This window comes from Cebidichthys violaceus, unplaced genomic scaffold (assembly GCF_023349555.1).
Source record: "Cebidichthys violaceus isolate CVI_PGR_0920_01 unplaced genomic scaffold, fCebVio1.0.p SCAF_10, whole genome shotgun sequence".
NCBI classification, from domain to species: domain Eukaryota; kingdom Metazoa; phylum Chordata; class Actinopteri; order Perciformes; family Stichaeidae; genus Cebidichthys; species Cebidichthys violaceus.
This window is the reverse complement of record NW_027176263.1, coordinates 6,065,167-6,086,636: the sequence shown is the minus strand read 5'-3', so window position 1 is coordinate 6,086,636 and position 21,470 is coordinate 6,065,167. Positions and strand designations below refer to the sequence as shown.

At 40.7% G+C, this 21,470-nt stretch overlaps 2 protein-coding genes across 4 annotated transcripts; both read left to right on the top strand.

The window, feature by feature from the left end:
- The first annotated feature begins 1,386 nt into the window (after nt 1–1,386).
- Nucleotides 1,387–7,582, top strand: pyroxd2 (pyridine nucleotide-disulphide oxidoreductase domain 2). The gene is made up of 16 exons (XM_068722456.1): nt 1,387–1,547; nt 1,743–1,762; nt 1,902–1,995; nt 2,247–2,320; nt 2,427–2,582; nt 2,732–2,885; nt 2,991–3,052; nt 3,137–3,234; nt 3,326–3,467; nt 3,571–3,705; nt 3,784–3,856; nt 5,292–5,445; nt 5,826–5,977; nt 6,198–6,304; nt 6,659–6,779; nt 7,051–7,582. Exons 1-16 carry the CDS (start codon nt 1,424–1,426, stop codon nt 7,119–7,121), a joined length of 1,737 nt encoding a protein of 578 aa, XP_068578557.1. The 5' UTR covers nt 1,387–1,423; the 3' UTR covers nt 7,122–7,582.
- Nucleotides 7,583–8,418: 836 nt separating this feature from the next.
- Nucleotides 8,419–16,870, top strand: zgc:123010 (uncharacterized protein LOC641500 homolog). Of its 3 annotated transcripts, none has more exons than XM_068722429.1 (16): nt 8,419–8,646; nt 10,979–11,064; nt 11,149–11,229; nt 11,361–11,417; nt 11,507–11,719; nt 11,945–12,058; nt 12,613–12,652; nt 12,856–12,949; nt 13,034–13,175; nt 13,289–13,393; nt 13,556–13,649; nt 13,799–13,832; nt 13,956–14,030; nt 14,185–14,287; nt 14,383–14,504; nt 14,607–16,870. In XM_068722429.1, the coding sequence occupies exons 1-16, from the start codon at nt 8,589–8,591 to the stop codon at nt 14,740–14,742; spliced, it is 1,554 nt and encodes a 517-aa protein (XP_068578530.1). In that variant the 5' UTR covers nt 8,419–8,588; the 3' UTR covers nt 14,743–16,870. The 3 variants fall into 3 exon arrangements, with proteins under 3 accessions (XP_068578530.1, XP_068578521.1, XP_068578513.1); XM_068722420.1 differs by having other exon boundaries at nt 8,420–8,646; nt 12,859–12,949; nt 13,953–14,030; XM_068722412.1 differs by having other exon boundaries at nt 8,420–8,646; nt 13,953–14,030.
- The last annotated feature ends 4,600 nt before the right edge of the window (nt 16,871–21,470 follow it).

Below are 21,470 nucleotides of genomic sequence, written 5' to 3'. Positions count from 1 at the left end.
CATTCTTGGTTAAGAGCTCATCTTAAAACTCTTAAGGTGGGCCCTTACTGTGAGATGACTTGAGTCTAACCCCAAACCAGCTAAGAGAGAGCGTCTTGAACTGCACCTTTTGATTATTATAATTTTCTTCCCATATATTTTGATATATGTATATTATAAACAAACATCTTCACAAAAAAGTCACATGTATTCTGTGGAGTATCGCATGCAAACATTTTGGTCCCATTGGGCAAATTGATTGCCCATCTCTTCAGCCATATTTCACACACGCACACATAAAATAGACATTTAAATGTGAAATTAGTAAATACGAATTTACTGAAATGTGTAAGGTCATTTCTGAAAGCGAATGATGCAACTTTGAAGTTTTGTATGAGCTGTTTGTGGAAAACCCTGACGGGGCTCTGGAGCTGGATTAAATAGAACAACTGTGCCACCAAGTGGACAGTTTAATGATGACAGGCAGATGGATGGATGGACGGATACAGTAGATAGATTGTAGTGGGCCACGTGTGGACCCCCCAAGTCCAGCCACTTTAAAGAGTGTGGTGGTTCACAGTCTTAATCTACGTAACTCAAGTTCAGCAGAAAACTGCGGTCAAGCCAGCCTCTACTTCGAAAACAGTCAAGTAGCTATCACATTGTTTTAAGGTACGCGTATATACTAGGCATTACGGTAAGTGCGGTTAAGAACTGACTTCAAAATAAGAGCAATGTTCTGGTGAAAATGATAGGACATGTCACATTTAGTTAATAAATCAGTCAATAAGTCTGTCAATAATAGATACATTGATAACTTAAAAACCACAAATAACTAAACATAAATAAATGAAATAAAATGAATAAATACAAAATTATACATTGAATGACAATTTAACAATAATAATTACCGCATGCAAACTGTATTTCAAAGAAAAATGCAATTCCAATTGTACGAATACTTGCATAAATATATTAATAAAGAATACATTTCCAAAGACCAATATGAAAAATGTGTTTGTGACATGGGATATTTCCTTTTAATTGTAATCCGAAATTAGAGGGAAATTAGTTTCTTATTGGCTTTAACTCTGAAATCTTACATAAGAACTTCCTGGTATTCTCTAAAGTGTTCTGCTATCAATCCCAAGTGAAACTGATCAGTTAGTATAACCTTGAAGTTGCGGAATTTGATGTAGTGTCATTTTGAAGTCATACTGGTCTTTATTATTATATTTTTTTTAAATTATAGGTTTGTATTATTTATTTATTCATTGACTGACGTATTTAATGAATGTTTCATGTCCTATCACGTTCACTGTTCCAGTATTTTGAAGTCAGTTCCTACACGCTTTTACCGTAATGCCTAGTTTATACGCGTACCGCAAACAAGTATAAATGGCTTGAGCGAAAAAGGGGACTGTCCTTGCCTCAAACTATTGCCATGGCTGCAGCGGTGTGGACTGGTCGAGGACCGAGGGCTATGACTGTTGTGGGGACAGTGACGAGATTCAGATCCAGTCACACCGCTTTAAAATCCCAGTACGATGCACTGGTAATCGGAGGAGGTGAGATAGTGAAATGGTAGCAATATAAACTCGGCGGCCATGCTACAGTATAACAATGACATGCAACTTTACAACATTGATACAACGTTTCAGCAAAGTTTGCAAAAGCGCTTATTTTAGGATTTTAAGTCATCTCTTTGGGGAAATTACGTTTTTCGGAAAGCTGTCTGACATATATGTTAAATTTCATTGCAGGACACAATGGAATGGTGGCAGTGAGTTAATGCGTTTGTTTCTCAACACCTAAAGTATACTGTAATATATTATACGGTTCAGCAACAGGGTAAAGGTGACGTGTGTGTGTGTGTGTGTGTGTGTGTGTGTGTGTGTGTGTGCGTGCGTGCGTGCGTGTAGGCTGCCTATCTTCAGAAGGGAGGACTGAAGACAGCGGTGCTGGAGCGCAGACATGTTCTGGGAGGAGCAGCTGTTTCGGAAGAAATCTTTCCCGGTAGGGTGGCCTCTAGCTGGGATACAATCCTGGCTCGACCCAGGTCATAAAGAGTCGATTCACTTAAAGTTAACTACTTGCTTACCCCTAGTTGTATCTCAATGGAGTGGCGTTGGATACTCTTTATGGTTTTGCATGTTGCGGAGCAGGTTTAACTTGTGTAGACTACTAGCACGTGTTATTAGGGGTTGAATGTTGAATTGTCAGCAGGGGTTACACATTGTTTTGTAATTTTTTACTTTTATGTCCAGGTTTCCACTTCTCCAGGTGCTCCTATTTGCTTAGTTTATTAAGACCGCATATATACACAGATTTGGAGCTCAAGGTAAACACAACTTGTAAAATATATGAATTCAGCTCATTTTGAGGAAGGCTTAAAGTGCTTGATGTTGTTTGCTGCTTTCTGTTTTTGTGTGTGCACGTATCTTCAGAAACATGGGCTGAAGGTGTACATGAGGGATCCCCATGCTTTCACCCCCATGCTGGAGGAGGGGGTGAGCGGTGCCCCGCCGAGGTCTCTCACCCTGGGCTCAAATCTGGCCATGAATCAGATGGAGATCGGCAAGTTCTCAAAGAAGGACGCTAAGGTGGTTTAAGCATTATGACCGCCATAGTAAATGGTTGACTGTATTGTGCATGTTTCTGTATATTACACTTTAGTGCATACGTATTTAAGCTCTTGTCACTGTAGTATGAACTGAAAAAGTTCTTTACCCATTCTTTGACATGTAACTAGGCTTTTCCAGAATTCAATGCATACCTTGAGAAGCTAGCAGGTGCTATTCATCCTCTTCTGGATGCTCCTCCTGTAGACATCTCAGGTGTTACATCTGGATCACCCATGAAGAGGCTGGCTGCAGCTAAAACACTGATGCCTATAGTCAAATGTGGTGCGTTGGTGGATGCAGGCCTGAGCTAAAACACCTTGATATTTTGATGCCAGAATAAGAAATTATTCACCATGTACTAATTCTGTTTTGCTTTTGAATTCAAAGGTTTGAAACTGGGAAGAAACATTCCAGACTTCTATGAGATTATAACTGCACCAATAATGAAGGTTTGTTACAGCATACACTAACTTTGGTATTAATTTCTCTTTTCAGTTGACTGTATCGTGACTAACTTGTGCTTTGTATCGTAGATCCTCAATCTGTGGTTTGAGTCGGAGCCCCTGAAAGCAACACTGGCTACTGATGGTGTGATAGGAGCCATGACCAGTCCAAGTAATCCTGGTAGTGGGTGAGACATATTTTAGACACCCCTCTGGCACACAGACATTCATAACTACAGGTTTAACTGCATTGCATTAAACACCGACCTTGCCTTGAAGATATGTGCTCTTGCACCATGTGATGGGAGAGTTGGAGAAGGAGAAGGGATCATGGGGTTATGTGGAGGGAGGCATGGGAGGCGTGTCTCAGGCTATCGCTAGCTCTGCTCGATCCTATGGCGTTGACATTTTCACTGAGAAGGTAATATGGTTTTGATTAATCATTTTGATTTTGATGCCGTTTGTTTTGTGGAAATTACTTGTAGCATCTGTATTTATGGATATACAATGTGTATCCTTTGCAGGATGTAGGACAGGTCCTGGTTGGTTCAGATGGTGCTGCCAAGGGAGTGGTGCTAAAGGATGGCACAGAAATCTACAGTAAAGTTGTTTTATCAAATGCTACCCCATATGTTACCTTCAAGAACCTCACACCTCAGGTAATATAGAGAAATAAACACCACATGTCACCATGGCACCAGACAATATAATTTACTCTGGATTCCTGTTTTCATTAGGCTGCCCTTCCTCCAGAGTTCATCAAAGCTGTAGATCAGATAGACTACACCTCACCTGTGACCAAGATCAATGGTAAATCTGTTCTGCTTCTGTCATGCTAATTGAGCTAATGCAAAAGTTGCATTAGCTAGTAGTTGTTGTGTTTGCTACTAAAAATAAAGGAAGATATTATCAAGTGTATTCAAAGGTGCTGAATGTCAAAATAATATATAATAATAACAAATGCTCACCGGCTCAGATCTGCTCTGTGTCTGTTAGTTCAATGGTGTGCCAGCATGCAATATTTAACTCACACCACCACAGCAACTTCTGAACTGGAGTTTAATGATTTTCTTCAACATAGGTTTCTAATATTTCATGGCGTAGATTAGTCCCAAATGGTTTACTCTATCTCAGAATTGGCCTTGCAAGATATTAGGCAGCCATAATTTAGTTTACCGCTTATAAGACATGTTTAAGTGTGCAGTTACTTTTTAAAAGAAGATGCCACATAGATAGCTGCTAGGCTCACTGTCTCACTTGTTAGTTCTCCAGCCATATGTTTATGATGTTTAGATTAAACACTGCATTCTTTAGTCAAACTTAACTCAAACTATTGGTCTCTTTTTTTTGTGTTGAACCGCTCCTTACACACTTTTAAATGCTGCCAAGCAGTGGGAAGTTGTAAGGCAGACTTGGCAATAAGGCAAAACAAATGTAGTGAATCCGGAGGGATCTGCTCTTAGTCGTCCACTATTGCGTGCTGTCGATATATTATTACAGTGTAAGATTAGGTCACAGCCTAAGCTCTTGACACTCTAAACACAAGTTTCAAAGGTTTTGGGTTTTATAAAATAGTTTAAAGCACACACAACTAACAAGATGTTTAAAGGTCTTTAGCTTCCTGTGTGGTGCCATTTGTAGCTCCTGCTTGTTAATTACAGTAGTGCCTGAGCTGTAGGGCTTTATTACTGAGGAAGTCTTTACTCCCTACTGATCCTTTACAGTGCAGACATAATGATTGTATACTCTGTTTTAGTAGAATTTATTTTAAAAGTCTTAGCTTTATGGTGAAGGAATTTAGCAGTGTTAAGGGCAACATATTCCTTCCACTGAGAGTTGCCCTGATTGTAATTAAAGTATCAAGTAAGGTGAAACTTAATAATAATAATAATCTAGATCATTGAAATAAATGTCTGTATAAGTCATTATCTATCTCTGTATGGGGTAACACAATGGTGATTAAGCCTATGAGCCATGGATGAAAGCCCTTGTATTTGCAGTATTATGAACTGGGTGCCTGTGGCAGCATTACTGTGATAAATCACAAGAGGATCCAAAAACACACATGCAACTACTGCTTATTGCCATAGCGCCAAAGAGAACAAAAAGGAAGCTTTGTAACTTTAAGCACACACTTTAAAGATATAGAAATGTACATAAAAACAACACATGATTTATTTTTTTAATTTGAATTTATATATACATACATCTATTTTACTTGTGAGCCTTTTTGTTCTTATTATAGTGGCAGTGGACAAGCTACCAAACTTCCTAGCATCTCCCACACCAGATGATAAACCAGGACCCCACCATCAGTGCTCCATTCATCTTAACTGTGAAAGCGTAGAGATACTGGAGACTGCATACAAAGAGGCCATGAATGGACGTCCCTCAGCAAGGTACATGTATCTTCCCACTCTGAGTCAACACTTGAACACATGACTCTCTTTAAGCAACCAAACCATCCCGCTGGTAAGCTGACCATACATGCAAGAGATACTCCTGGAGACAAACATAACCTTTATAATGTATATGTCTTAACTCTATAACATTATATGCCTTGCAATAGATATTTTCTCCACACGTTTATGTCAACAACAGACTGGATGTTCATATATCCTCATCTGGTAGATAACACTTAGCATTAAATGAATAGGCTTATGTCCCCTAAACACGAGGTCTAGCTGCCACAATATATATTTAAAAACATCCTTTTATGCTGAATTTCCATCAACAACTCACCCATCATCTTGTCTCATCACGCCGTCTGTTCCTTCAGACCCATGCTGGAAATGACCATCCCCTCTGTGCTGGATCCTACTCTGGCTCCCCCTGGCTGCCATGTGGTGTCACTGTTCACCCAATTCACCCCCTACCACATAGAGGGCAGGGAGTGGACTAACCAGGACAGGGAAGCCTATGCAGACACTGGTTCGAAACACAAAATAATCCAGGACTTCTATCATGCTGTGCTTAAAGCTGATAAATTATTTTTTTTAATTATATGACAGCAGATATAGATAAGAAAGTGTATATTCCAAAATGAGACATCCATGTTTAAATATGGAAATTCCAAAATGGATAAACAGTGTTTGAAGTCGACACTGATTAACCTGTTTCCATGAAAGCCTGTGTTTGTCTGTCTCTTCAGTATTTGACTGGGTGGAACAATACGCCCCTGGGTTTAAAAAGTCGGTTTTGGGCAGCGACATCCTGGCTCCCCCTGACCTGGAGAGGATCTTTGGGCTCACTGGAGGGGTACGTATACACTGTAGACGTTTTCAAGCTGAGCAGTAATGTGAATGTTGATCCACTGCTCCACTGGATGAGGAAGTCATTTTGCGTCCTCTGCAGTGTTGTGTCATTCACTATCCGCTTAGAGACAGACCTGTTGTATAAGCAGTTAATGGTTACAGACAGTTTTACCACAACCCATGAGTCAGAATCAAAGTTCACATACGTTGTGTAAAGTGACACAGACTCAGAGTTTACTGCGCACAACTTTATGAGGCTGTCATTAAACAAATGACGGACTACTTTTATCATAATGACGTAATATATCATATCAAGAAACAAAAAAGAAAAGTCAATATTTTGGTCTCATCTTTACAGAATATCTTCCATGGATCAATGTCGCTGGACCAGCTCTACCTAGCACGACCTTTGCCCTCTCTCTCAAACTACCGGACACCAATGAAAGGGCTGTACCTGTGTGGCAGTGGCTGTCATCCAGGTTTGTTTTTAATGCTAAACCCTTAACTAAATATTGAATTACAAATGTGACTGTTGTGTTCAAGTTGTAGTAAAAGTACAATAATTAACATGTTGTGTTTTCGGGTGTCGGCACAAACCTTTAGACCTTTGGATGAAATCTTATCCTCACTGCTGATGATAAAGAAATTAGGTCACTTAATGATGTTAGGTTGTAAAGTGGTTCTGATTTCCCCACACTGAACGAGACTGACTAATCCGTGTCCATTCTATATGTTTAATGTTTTCTTTAGGTGGTGGTGTGATGGGCTCTCCCGGCTGGAATGCAGCGCTCACTGTCATGGGTGACCTGAAACGTCACTGAAACATGAGACAGCATCAGTGTGTGTTTCGCTCATCGGGGTTCAGCCTCTCTTTTGTCTTATTTGTATGAATTTGACTGATCTGAGAAATTAATTTTGACACTCACTCCAACTATCAGTCTGATCAGCTGTCTTTCCATCAAGCTATGTTTTTAAGGGTATCTGAAAAGGAAAAAAAGGGCTAAATGGTTGAATGAAAGAGGGTTTCAGACTCTTTACAAGCCGCCCATGTCAAAAGTCCACCAGTCATTCACTCCTGGTTTTATATACTAGTGCAATACTGCTGCACTAAATTCTGTTGCGACACCACTTATGAATTCATCTAACTGAGTCAGCAGAAAATCACTGATACCAGCACAATATTAATGTTGACTAAAGCATTTTTAGAATAACTAACACTTGTCTTAATTAAATTCAATGGAACTTTTAACAACTTTATATGAATAAATTAAAATTAATTCAAGCTTATGTCTTTCATTTTCTTTAAACTATGTATAATTGGTGTGTTGTATCAGGGTAGAAATCTAACAGGCTTTCTTCACAACTGATATTATTTTGTCATGGTAGGAAAACAATAACAGTGACTGTTCTATTCAAGTATAACAGTAAGTGTCGGGACCTTGAATCTGAAGCAGCTAAATTAAATCCAGCAATCATTAACTTCATTATTTACACCTGTGCTTTTCCTACTATGACATGTCAAAATATCTTCTGTGAAAAAGACTGTATCCATACATGAAACAATAATTAAATTAATAGAATAAAAGATAATGTGGGTGACTGTTTAATTTCATAACATATAATTAATTATTGTAATTATATTATATATTATACAATGTAATACAATTATGGATGAGCTACCAAATTGGTTTCTCCTTTGGACTCTCTGTAGGAACCTAAAGAATAAGCTTGAAGCTTCATTGTTGACCTTGTTTATATTGTTTGTAGTTATGTGTTTATTCTTAATCTTAAAACAAGATTCACTTATAGATGTCTTACATAAGATCTGACTAAAAGCTGGAGAAGAAATCCAGTACGATACAAATTGTTTGTCAAACACAACATACAAATTTAAGTAAATGTGCTGAATTATATATCCAGTTATTTGGATAAACATCCGGTATATTATATTCATTATTAACAAAAAACCTTATGTCAATATAATTGAAAATATTTGTATATGTACTTGTATTATTATAATTCTTATTCATAGGAGGCATATATAATTGTCATTGTTGTGATTAGAACTGAAACGTTCATCTAATAATTGATAACGGTGTCCTGTGCCTTTAAGACGCCGCTGCTCAGGGTGGACCCAGCGTCGCCGTTTGACGCTCAGGAAGTGGACTAAACCACCAAAGATTCCCGCAGATTCCGTATCAATTGTCCCAATGTTGCTAAACGTGTTCACACTGACCTAAACATTTGTCTAAATACTTTTGGTGGGATATTTGAGACGATAATGCTGGATGGTTGCACTCATGAAATTCACCAGAGACATATGCAGGCTGTTGGGACTCGGGAGCGGTAAGAAACGTCCCACTTTTTCAAAACTTTCTAAACTCAACCACAAGTTAAATTGATCCCGTCTGCGATAATAAGGCGCGTGTGACAATCATATCGTGGATTTAATCTAACACGCGGTTTATTAAGCGGTGTATTAGTGATAGTACGTTGCCGTTGTCTCCGTCGTTAAATTCAAACTGAGTTCTTGGTCGAACAATGAAAGTTCCCCTCTTGCCAGTTACACCCTCGCTTGCACCACTTCCAAGTTTTTGCGCAGTCGGTGCCATAACGTTTTTGTAAAAACGTACAAGCACACTTCAACATACTTTTTACATTCGACAGTAATAACGTAACTCACAAGTATACGTATGCTTTATATCGAAGGAGACGTGCTTAAAAGACCCAAACTAATCTCCGGACAGACGGACTAGAAGCACATTCCCGGTGCATGTCGGTATGATAACGATGCCTCATAGGTGGCAGCAGCCCTGGAGCCCACAACTTGCGCAGTGATACGTTGACTGTAGTTACATTAGCATCACGTTGTGTCTTTAAATGTGTCATGTGCCCACACTTTGTTCATCTTCTCCGTGTGTGTGTGTGAACTTTTCTGGCAGTTCAAGCTGTTTAGCAGGCTAGTCCGCTGGCTCGCTGTCAAAACCACATCAGCATTCATCGATGCCAATGGCGATATGATAACATCACCTTTTGAAATGTGACTCTAAAGCTAGGTCTGCAGATGTCACATTTTCAGGTCACTAACACACATCAGAGAGCAGAGTGAATCTTTTTGGTGGTTCAGTGTGATGAAGAGCTGTCACGTCACAAGCTGTCCATGTGTGTAAAGAGATTCAACATGTTACTATTTCAGTGTAAATACGTGTCTTTTAGTAAAAAAAAAAGTAAACCACTTAAATCCTGACTTATGATTTAGTACCGATTGTGTTCCTGATATAGTTAAGTTCTCTGTATCTGCCTCCTCTCTCTCAGTAATGCTGTGCACAGATTGATCTCCAGGTTAAAGCACCAGTCCATGACGATACCGGTATTTTACATTCCTGCTGAAAAGAACTCCCACTCATTTAAGCAGTCTCCTCGAAGGGGAGAAACAGAGGCTCTCTTGTTGCTTTTGTCCACTGATCTTGGATCATTTATTTGTTAGGAGGACGTCCCACTATAGTGAGGATTAAACAAAACGCCTGATTCAGCTGATGGAACGGAGCTGTGGTTGTTTCTTGACATTTGAGTCGTGAGCCAGAGACGGACAGCTGAAATTTCTTCCACTTTCTTATTTATGTTTTGAGATGCTAACTCCTTGCAATGGTAGACTCACTGTTTAAGCTAATGAGACTTGGTTTAGACAGTAATTCTTTTGCAGTTATCAGCACTGTTTTAACCAGAGCACAATAGAACAATATACACACAGAGACAGAATGAGGAAGTCCAGTGGCTGCTTCTTTTGCCCACAATAAATGTAGTATGCTTAAAGAGCGATGCAGTAGGAGAGTTGTCAAAACATGAGTCACAGACCAAGAATGAATTTGTCACTACTGAGCAAATGGAAATCTGACACCGCATAGAATCCTGCAGGCAGGGTCTAGTGTTTTGATTCCTCTTGTCTTTACATTTGTCTGCTGTCATTGGGCCAAAATCAGCTCATGGGTTCTGGTTTGATCTGATCTATGTCCCCCAAACACACACACATTCACACACATTCCACATTCAAGGCAGCATTGTTTGTCATTTTTTTAAACCAAGTTACCGAGAAAAGATGCCATGTTCTCAACAGCAGTGCCTGTTCGTTGAGCAGGTTGCAGTGGAAAAGTTTGAGCAAACATCTCTCTCTTAAGACCAAAACAGAAACAACTTGAATCCACAACTCTGTATGATTTTTGTCTCATGTTTACCTTTCCTGGACCTTTTTTTACGAGAAAACATTACGTCACTCTCCTGTCGCCAACCATTGTCATTTAGAGTGTTTCCTTATTGTGGTTAGATTTGAATGTGATTGAGGAAGGAGGAACATGTTTGCCATCCAGGCGACCAATTTCTACTGGTTGTCAGGTTAGGACACCTACAAAGATCATGCTGCTTGTAGATGTCACTTACATCGTGTACAGGGCAACATTATTGCAAAGCAATGTGTAACTGATGGCTACTTCGTGGCCCCTAACTATTCGATAGAGCATACTGTGCAGTTCATATGCCGTACGGACTGTACCTTGCATCATTTTAAGAACAATAGACATTTACTTGAGGAGCGCTGTTTCAACCGATTTCTGGTTTTCTAAATGTGACAACAATGAGAGCAGTATAATCAGCTTCTTAAGAGCTGATGTGTGTTTCCCATCAGGCCCCCCAGTCCAGCAGCAGCAGGAGGAGCAGATGGACTGTGGTGCCACAAACCTTGACCCAAGTGATGATGCCACTTTGTCACAGGTAAACAAATCGTGTCAGACTGACGGGGCATTGTCAGGGCTGCAAGGGTGAAGGTGCAATGTTCAATTATGCCTGTTTGTTCAGGATGCATTAAATGGAGAGGAGGATCTGAGTGAAGAGGAGAAGGCCCGAAGAAGGGCAGAGCGACGCAAAGCCAAGAGGAAGGTTAGCACACAAATCCTTACACCCCTTAAACATCCTACTTGTTGCCCTTTTTATAAGTAAAGTCTATTATGCTGTCCATGAAGGTTAAAGTCATACATTTTCTGATGTGTCGAGCACTGCATCCGTTTCAGCGCCGTCGAAAACGTAAGAAGCAGGAGCAGGTTAAGCAAAATGAGAGTGCCGAACAGGTAATAATCACATTATTCCTTCTAGGAATGCACTCTACATTTACCTTTACTGTGAAAAAACTGGTTATTTATATGGTCATACACATTAGGACGATGAAGACGAGGATGGGGGTGCAGAGTCTGACCTGGATGATAGTGAGTCAGAAGCAGAGGTTGGTGCTGAAGAGGAGAAACAAGCAGTGCAAAAAGAGGAGAAAAATGAGGCACGGTCAGCTGTCTCACACAACCACGTTGCCACTCCAGTCATGGCTCCTGCAGGAATCAAAGGACATCAGAAAACCCACGCCAGATCCACTGAAGAGGTAGAGGAAGTATACTAGACTAGTATGCATGTATGAAGTCTCTGCTGCTATAATTTGTAGTTATAAACCAGCGGTCAAGACTCAGTATGCAGGTTTTAACTCCAGCCAAACGCCACAGTAGAAAATATCACCATTAATTCCCTCAGTCAGTTAGGCTAGTATGTGTTTGATATAAAAGCCTGCATGCTTGTAGGCCTGGATGGCAAAACTTTCTGTGTCCCACAGGAGCCAGAGTGGGATGTGAGCAGTGCCTTCTTTGCTAATGCTGCTAGCCATATCAAACCCAAAGGAACAAGCCGCAAGTCCAAAGAAAACAAGGAGAACGAGGCCAGGAGAGAGGTGAATGAATGCTAAGAGATAATACAAGATGAGAAGTTATAGCAAGACCTCCCATCAGAGCTGGGCACCATTTTTCTTGTGGCATCAGTATGTTCATCAGACAGTTCCAAAGTCTGATGTGTGGGAAAAGTGGACTTTGGACCATGAAAGCCGTGTGTGTGTGTGTGTGTGTGTGTGTGTGTGTGTGTGTGTGTGTGTGTGTGTGTGTGTGTGTGTGTGTGTGTGTGTGTGTGTGTGTGTGTGTGTGTGTGTGTGTGCGCGTGTGTGCGTGCGTGCGTGCGTGCGTGCGTGCGTGTGCGTGCGTGCGTGCGTGCGCGCGCGCGCGCTGTGGGATGAAGCTTAGTTATTAAAATACATGTCAGACTATTATATATTAATAACCAAAACAGACATCTAAAAGATGTTTCTATTGTTTAAAATGTACTTATGTATTCTTTTGTCAGCAGTTCATAGTATTTATGCATATTCTATGCATCTGATTTGAAAAGACAAATCTAATCCCTTGAGCCGTACCTGAATATGAACTGATTAAAAAAATAATATTTTGTTTACAGACAAATGGAACTGACACCAAGAGTGCGTCGTCACTGACAGGTAAGAATTGTTCTTTGCATAACGGGGCACAAAAGCAGCCTTTTGAATAAGTTATTCATTGACCAAGAACCATAGCCTTAGAGGAAATTATTGATTTCACATTGTCTTTGTGCAAGCATGTCAGCATGCAGCACTGCAGTCAGTTGAGCCCTCGGGGCTGCCGACTCGCCAGAGAATTCTTTACAAGCATTTTTTCTTTTTAGCAGAAAAAGGCATAAAGCTGGTGCAAGAGGGGCAGTACGCACAAGCTGCCAGTATGTTTACAGAAGCCATCAAATGTGATCCAAAGGATTACAGGTATGTCATGACAATTTCATCATAAAATCCATACATTTTAGGCACATGTAAGATATTCTTTTTGCATTGAACTGCGTCCTGCAGGTTCTTTGGGAATCGCTCCTATTGCTATTACTGTTTGGAGCAGTATCCTCAGGCCCTGGCAGACGCCGAGCGCTCCATTCAGCTGGCCCCGGACTGGCCCAAAGGACACTTTCGCAAGGGCAGTGCTCTCATGGGCATGAAGGTGGGTATTTAGCATGTAATCAAAGAAATATCGACTGAACAGCTATACACTCATGGCGGGATAAGATTAGCCTTTTACTAACTCATTTCTGTGGGTCTTCATGTGCGTTGTAGCGGTACAGTGAGGCAGAGAAGGCCATGGAGCAGGTGCTAAAATTTGACAAAGACTGTGAGGAGGCTGTCAATGACCTCTTCAACTGCAAAGTGCTGCAGTTGATGGTAAATACACCCTCAAACAAAGTGGCAAGGTGTTTCCTTTGAGCTTGGTAGCTGTAAATGAAAATAACCAGAGCTTCCTCTGAGCTTTACTATGAAGTTGAATTCCTTTTGATTTTATTTCCATGACTGACTGGTCATTCACTTTTTCTATTCTTTGCTCAGGAGCTTGGTTTTGAAGAGGTGCAGAGTGTCCTGCTGCTGGAGAAATGTTCAACTGTGCAGGCTGTTCTGTCTTCTTGTTCTGATGCTGCTAGGGGTAAGATCACATGTCCATATTAAAAAGGGCCAGCATTTCCTCTCTGGAACACTGAAGAGGAATGTAAGCAGTAATAGGCTAGCCGCTATATGTTAATATCCTACAGCCTTTTTTTTTTCTCTATTGATGACGCTCTTTTTGTTCTGCAGCTGGGAGCCAAGATCTGTCAGTTGTGCAACCAGGGTAGGTGACAATTTGTTTGTCCAATCGAAGCCACAGGTCAGAAGTGTTTCAACTCATTCTGTAGCTGCGCTGTGATTTAATTGCTTTCAGTCACATTCTCTCTCTTTGTCTTTCCTTCAGAAGCCCTTGCCCATCGCTGTGGGTGGGAAATGTGACCACTGAGTTAACTGAGAAACATCTTTGGGACATTTTTATAATGTAAGACTCTAACCTAATTCATGACTTTAAATGGGTCTATATAAAAACAACGCCCTATTCCTAAGTCAATCATTGGAAAGACATTTCAGCAAACACTTGTGTGTGTATTTAATACTTAACCAAGGTGGTTAAAGTTGTTTGCTTTGCATTTTAGGTATGGTGAGATCGAGAGTGTTCGTGTTCTGCATGAGAGATTCTGTGCCTTTGTCAACTTCAAGAATGCAAACATGGCTGCTCGTGCCATGGAGAAACTAAATGTGAGTACTCATCTGGCCGTCCTCTTTCAGTCCTCTGTCTGTTTTTAAATAATATTCCTATGGACTTAGAGTTGTGTGTATGCTTCCTATCACAGGGTTATTGTATTGAAAACACACGTTTAGTGGTGCGCTATCCTGACCGCCGCACGCAGAGGGTCCTTCCCATCCCACTTAAGACCTGTCTCCCTGTCACACAGCAGGCAGGGGCAGCTGCTGGGTGAGACGCACTTCAGCTTCACTTAAGAAACTCTCTGTCACTGAACTCAAACAATAGAAATGCAATAGAATTGTTTCAATTGTTATCTTCCTCTCTTTCAAGACCTCGACGTCGTGGCCCAGTGAATGGAGACGAGTGTTACTTCTGGAGAACCACCGGCTGCCATTTTGGGGACAAATGTCGCTACAAACACATTCCTGATCAGAAAGGCATGGACAGGAAGCCCTGGCAGCCCTGAGCTCAGTTTACTCTCTGCCTCAGTAGTGTGCTGGAAACTGGGATACACAGAGTGTGCCAAAGGAGCCGGTACTCACTGGACCTGGTTCTCTGGGCTATTTTATATTTACTGTTGCAGGATGGACTGCAATAGTCAAAGGAACAGAGCCAGCACTCAGGCTCTAAGGCAGGGGTGATCACACATGTGCCACAAAGGACTGGGAGCATGAAGATTTTTATTTCAACTAAAGCCTTTACTCAACGATGTTGCTCAGTAGTACAATGTTAGCCAGAGGGGAGCAACACAATGACCTGGTGTAGTCTTTGTTTTGAATGAAAACCTTCACATTCTCAGCCTTCCATGGCACATGGTGACCTATTCCAGCTTTAGGGGACACAACCTAACCTCACAGATGTGCAACATAAGGAGGAACTGCTTGGTCCACTATGGGGGAAAAGTAATGGCTCTGTCATGTACCGCAGTAATGAAAGGACTCAGTATGGATTTTTCAGGTTCTTCAGTGATGATCCTGTGGACCTTCCTTCTTTAGAAATTCCATCACAAATCAGTGCCCCCCCCCCCCCCCCTATTTTCAAAGTACAGTAACTCGACCAACCTGTGAACCTGGTTTTTAACAGTTATGTTTTTTTTCACAGCCCACAACTGCTCATCACTCTGCGGTTCAGTCTGGTAGTCAATTTCACACTCGTTGTTCCTGTTCCTATACCAACACATTGTCTGCCAGACCAAAGACTTACCAACAGACTTACACAACATTTCAGTACCTCCCCTACGCACATGAGCTTCTTTTAGCCAATAAGCTACACAATCCCAGAGCGATGCCTTTATACTGTGCGACGTAGCCTTAGTTAAGATGATCACACATGGGTAAATAGACATAAGAACTACACAGTTGTCTCGAGGATTTGAAATTGTAAGTATTAATGCATGGACTAGGTCTATATTTCACTTCATCTGTTGGCTGCCTCTTTGTTGAAAGATTGAATAGGCAGACTGCGTGCCTGTTCAGTTGTCGTGACAAGTTACGGAGGACTAATTGTACAGCATGGAAGAAGTAGTAGAAACATCTGACCTGCTTTATGACTATGCAAAAGGTTAAGTGCCAACTCTGTGTCAGTCATACACACGCCTACTTAATGCCTGTGACATGGCAATGCCATTGATAAAGTTCATACTACAGGACTGTGCCTTACTAAATATCATGTTCAGCCATGTGCGCACACACACATTCATGGCCACATGTGTAACATAATCCACTCACAGAACTTTTGAATCTTAAAAAGCAGTGTTTTTAACCTTAGGGCCTCCATTTCAGTATTTCAGTGAACCAAAGAATGCTTCATCTGATGACTGCACTAAAAACAGCCTTGTTTTTTAATAGGTTTCAACACTAGACAGTGCATTAAAACCCATTGGCATGTGTCTGTATTGTCCACTAGATAAGGATTACAAACTCCTGGTTTAGGTCCACACTACATTCACTAGTAAACTATGCACAGCGTACAGCGTAGTGAGAGTATTTATTTCCTTATTTATGCAGACTTTTTTTCCATTTCTCTTTTACAACAGAACTTAAGAGCTGAATACAGCTTTTCATTTACTGGCCTTTTAGTGTTTGGGTAAGTCCCCTCTTCTGTTTCTTTCTGGCTTTAAGAGGAAAGCATTATTAAGAGCCATTTGATGCAAACACTGTCACATGCTGCACTTCTGCTTTTCTCCGATTAACTTTCCGTCTTGTGGCTAAAACTTGTGAAAAAGGAATTGGACACCAAACTTTAAAACTGCACTTGTTGAACTTGCTTTTTTTGACTGGTGCTGTTAACAATGGCGGTGCATTAAATTTTGCAGGCTAATGAAATGCATTGGATGTTACCGTAGCATATTATTATTTACTTATGAATATTTCAGAAATGGACATAAGAATTCCCTGGGTTTAATTTGAACTATTTGGTATGTTTTTCATCTTTTTACCTTGTTTGAAACTTTTTCAGGAAAAGGCATTTTTAATTATAATATACACGTTGATAACCAGAGCACTGCAATCCTGTTAATCTTCCAAATATTTTTTATTATCGTTACTGCACTGCAAAAAGAGTCTTTTATATTTAATAAATGTATTTGAACCACCTATGTCTGAGTCTCTACATGGGTAATGGCACAAACTGGGGAAGAAATGTCTGAGTAATGCATTATTATATGCATTATTATATATATAGATCTATATCTATATATAGATATAGATCTATATCTATATCTATATATAGATATCTATATATAGATATAGATCTATATCTATATCTATATATAGATATCTATATATAGATATAGATCTCTCTCTCTCTCTCTCTCTCTCTCTCTCTCTCTCTCTCTCTCTCTCTCTCTCTCTCTCTCTCTCTCTCTCTCTCTCTCTCTCTCTCTCTCTCTCTCTCTCTCTCTCTCTCTCTCTCTATATCTATCATAAACAGGAATTTTTTGGGTATGTATGTGGTTTTCCTGCCTTCCACAAGGTGGCGGTGTTGTACTTGAAAGGTTTGCATTGAAATATGTCACCAACTTAACAAGCCTATGCAATGCATACACATTTGTCTTTTGTGATCTCCAGGAACCAAGTTGTTCCTCTAAGTCATTCGTGATACTTGAAACCCAGAAGCTGTAAATCAAAGCAGGCCTGGCTGGTGTGGGAGGAATATGGTAACCCTGTCATCACTAGTAGAGGAGACACTTGTGTGGCCAGCATGAAAGATGCATTAGGGAATCTGTAAGCACCCAGACCAGTGGGAGAGGGAGATGTGACTAACGGTATGTAGAATGTGTGGGAAAAGCAACCATTTTCCCACATGACAGTTTGAATTGAGAGTAACTAAAGGCTTCTGCCACCTGCGAAGGCACATGCAAGTGTGAGAATTCAAGATGCTGCAAAATGAAAGCAGCTGAAACTCCACCGATTTTCACACGAAGTTTAGCTGAGAAAATAATTGTCATGCCTTCCAAAATGTATAAAGAATGCAATAACAGAAAGTCTAAAATAAAAACTATAGCTGTTAGGTTTGAAACAAAATGGGCATTTACAAAGGAGGCTGAGTGGTGTAATGGCAGATGCTATTAGGTCGCATTGAGTTTTTGAAGCTTGATTCATTCTAGGAACTAAAATCAGGTTATTTTGGGCTCTGATGCTTTGACCTCTCTTCTGACTATGTGAAAGTGCAATACTAAATTGGTAGAGTTCCCCTTTGAAATTGCATGCAAATCTTTTTTTTTTTTAAAAGAAGGAAAAAATGTATCTAAGGATTTTCCACCACTATCAGATTTAAGGTATGCACTGCTAACACTCTAAATTGCAACCTGATATAATATAAAATGTACCTCCTGATTTAGCACACCTTCTGGCAAAGATGGCCTTTGATGCTTGATCTAATGAGATCAAGCTCTATGTAGCTTTCTGCACTCTCAGCCCTCTGACCAGTACAACATATCCTCTATACAGTATGGGCCTACATGCTCCAAGTAAAAGCATTATGAAAGCACGGGGGGACGGCAGTGAGGGTGTGCATGAGGAGGTGCTGTCGTTTGAAAAGGCACTTGTTTATTGTTGGAGAGCATGTATTTATTTCATGCCTCCACAGATTGTGGGTAAGGGCAGAGCCGGCTCGGTCGGCGTAATTAGAGAGCTGGAGAGAGAGAGAGAAAGAGAGAGGGTTCTGCCACAGCGAGCTGCTTCGCTCAGATACTCTCAGCCCTGTGAGCCCTGTAATGCACTCTCACCAGCACACACACTCTGAGCTGTTAAGTATTGGCACACGGGCAGGGACACCTGTCTGGTCTAGTTTAATTAGTCTGATCCGCAACAGTGCCTCTCAAGTTATAATGGAGGAATGTCACACATAGCAATGAGTTATATTTTTAACCTTAGCACCCTCCTTTCCTCTCCCTGTCAGCCTTGGAGATCCCTCTGATTTGGCGCCGCTAATAGGGGGTCAGCTCTTCCTGTTCGGGTTTACCAGTCAGGGAGGGACCACCAGCCTGCCACCCAGTCGCACCATCAGTCGCACACACAAATATCTCAATTACAGCATCAAAGTTTACACGTGTGCACACAAATACACATATATGTAATGTATGATTTTTTTTTTTTCACCCTGTAAGAACACTACATACTAGTAAGTGTTATTACAGTCTTGGTTGATGTTTCGGTTCCTACCTCCCCTGTCATGATTGTAATTTTTCATGTCTATGAATAAACTGTGCTGCCTCAAAGAGGTGCCCACTGAGGTTGACTTGCAAACTTGCAAACTGGAAAACAGTTTATCAACACAACACCCTGAGGCCAAAAATGTCTGTGTAGCTAAATTTGCCCCAAATCTTCCCGAAAGGACTCAAAAAATAAATAAACAAGATTCAAACACATCGAAAAGGCCTTAGAACACATCTGGAGGAAACCTAAATAGGATCAGGACTGAGCACTGAAGTGATCTCGGTTAGAAAGACATAAACTTTGTATCTAGATCTACACTGGTGACTCAAATCTTTATGCTTTCTGTACCATGATGATAGGTTAGACTATAGTAACATACTCCTGGGCAGGGGTGGTGTTTGGCATATTCTCATCAGTCACGTGCACCATGGCTACGGTGAGGCTGGGCCTATTTTAGAGTTGGTGGTTTGCGGCCATCTCAACAAGGAAATATCTACCCTGTGGTATAGGGAGCTTCTTTAAGACACTTGGAGCTTGATGTTTGAAACTATTCTGGAACCAGAGTCCTTCCTGTTGGGTAGATTTACACACGTTCACCCTAAGGTTTTGTAACGCTCTGCGAGTGCAGTTGCGTAAAGCATCTTCAGCCATATCAGAGAAGGGAGGTGTAGAGAGGCCAGAAAAACACACCATTTGATTATGAAATGAGTTTTATAATGTATGAAATCGATTTCTGCTGAGGTGCTAAACACCCACATCCTGAAACTGATGGGTCTTGTGGTTGCTGGAGACTCATTTCTCAAACATTCACCGTCAGATTCATTTATCTGTGAGGAACGGCTGAGCTCATTCAGCGGTGCTTAAAAAGTGTTCACCCAAAATTATACAAATGTCAGCAAAGTATAAGTTAAAATGACAAATCCTCCATGAGTCGAGGGAACCCAATACTTTGATTAGATTTCATAGGAAATGTGTTTGAGCATTGTGCAGACACTGAGGTTACAATCTAATAAACTAGCTTTACATTTTAGCACTTGAATTACATCAACACTTCTATATGGGAGAAAGATATAGAGGGAAAGAGAGCACATGCGGGAGGGAGGGATATAGGGAGGAGGAGGGCAGAAGGGAGGATTGACTAGGGAGAGCATTTAGTAGACACACTCCTTCACTCAGTCACTCTCCCCTAGCTAGTGACGTCCACCACTGCAAACATTTGCTGCCTGCCAGGTGAGTGAACTTTCACCTTACCTTCTACATCTATGTTTCTTCCTGGTAAAGAATATTATTTTATTTTCACTTTATAAGTTATTTTCATTCATTGTTTAATTTTTTAATACATATGCATCTGAAGTGTAACAGGTGTAACAGAGTTGAGATGCTCCTTTTCCTTTCTGGATTCTTTACTTTAGCTAGATTGCGTTTAAAAAATCAGCAAGCTATAATACTGCCACAGTTCAAACATTTAGAGGAATTATTTTACAATTTTGTTCTTGCATTGAATTAGGCAGTAACAAAATACATACAGTAGAAGGATTTATACAATATAAGCTGCTTTATAAAAAATATGATTTACTGAGGCCAGTCTGCAAAGTCTGTTTGTTTGTTCGTTGCTGGTTTGTTCCTTTATAATTTAATCGTCACAGTAAACAAACAGATTTTGTGTATTTTGTGCTCAGTGCTGTTCTGTGGCATTCAGTGATTTAATGTTTCAGTCTGTCTCCACCACTGCGTTTTCCTTTGGCTGTGACACTTGTTAACCTCCAGTTAAAACCTGCCTCGAGTGCTGTCTGGTTAGTAAGCCTCAGGGGATGTTTATTCACATGAATTGCAATACAAAAGTGCGTTGGTGTATCTGTAATTACATGACTATGTTTGACATGAGTGAAAAGTAAGCCTTTTCATTTTATGCGTTTTGGCTTGCATTGCATCACAAAATTGGTGCTGCACTAGTGAGTTAAATCAAATGTGGGACTACAAAACAACTCAAGTTTCATCTCTCTGACTGTGAACAGATAAGTTGGCTGTATTCTGCCATTGAATAAAGTACCTGAACTATTTTGTCCAGAGGATGTCACCATTAGTCCAGTTAACAACCAGGCCTGGCAGGATCCCTTCTGGCTGGCTGTTTAACCTGAAGGGAATTACTCAGTCTTTATGCTCTGTAGTTTAAGTTTCAGGATATATATCTCAAAGTGGTGATAGACGTTTCTTATTACTGAGAAAATGAGCCTGTAACTTTAAACTGACTGCTTAATTGGCAAGCAAGTTAAATGACTCCACGGGTCAATTTCACACAAATGAGTAGAATAACTTGCAACATTAATTAAACAGAAGAAAAAGAAATTGAATCATGCAGTGTGTCAATTCTTACCTGCAGACCCCCTCCTCTCAGTCACGATGACCGGCACCCTCTGCTTGAGCTTCCTCCCGCTCCTGCTGCTGTCCTTCTCCTGTCCCGCTGGTGCTGAACCCCGGCGGACCACGTCCTCTCAGCGCAGGGCGGCTCGTGCACCAGCCGCCAAGGTGCGTTTGG

What these genes read in the sequence shown, in the direction of transcription:
- pyroxd2 (XM_068722456.1), top strand. Translation starts at nt 1,424, where the DNA reads ATGGCTGCAGCGGTGTGGACTGGTCGAGGACCGAGGGCTATGACTGTT. An exon ending in TAACTGCACCAATAATGAAG is followed by an intron (nt 3,053 to 3,136) that starts GTTTGTTACAGC and finishes TTTGTATCGTAG; the next exon opens with ATCCTCAATCTGTGGTTTGA. An exon ending in ACCTGTGACCAAGATCAATG is followed by an intron (nt 3,857 to 5,291) that starts GTAAATCTGTTC and finishes TTCTTATTATAG; the next exon opens with TGGCAGTGGACAAGCTACCA.
- zgc:123010 (XM_068722412.1), top strand. Translation starts at nt 8,589, where the DNA reads ATGGTTGCACTCATGAAATTCACCAGAGACATATGCAGGCTGTTGGGA. An exon ending in AGAACGAGGCCAGGAGAGAG is followed by an intron (nt 12,059 to 12,612) that starts GTGAATGAATGC and finishes TTTTGTTTACAG; the next exon opens with ACAAATGGAACTGACACCAA. An exon ending in GTGCTCTCATGGGCATGAAG is followed by an intron (nt 13,176 to 13,288) that starts GTGGGTATTTAG and finishes TGTGCGTTGTAG; the next exon opens with CGGTACAGTGAGGCAGAGAA.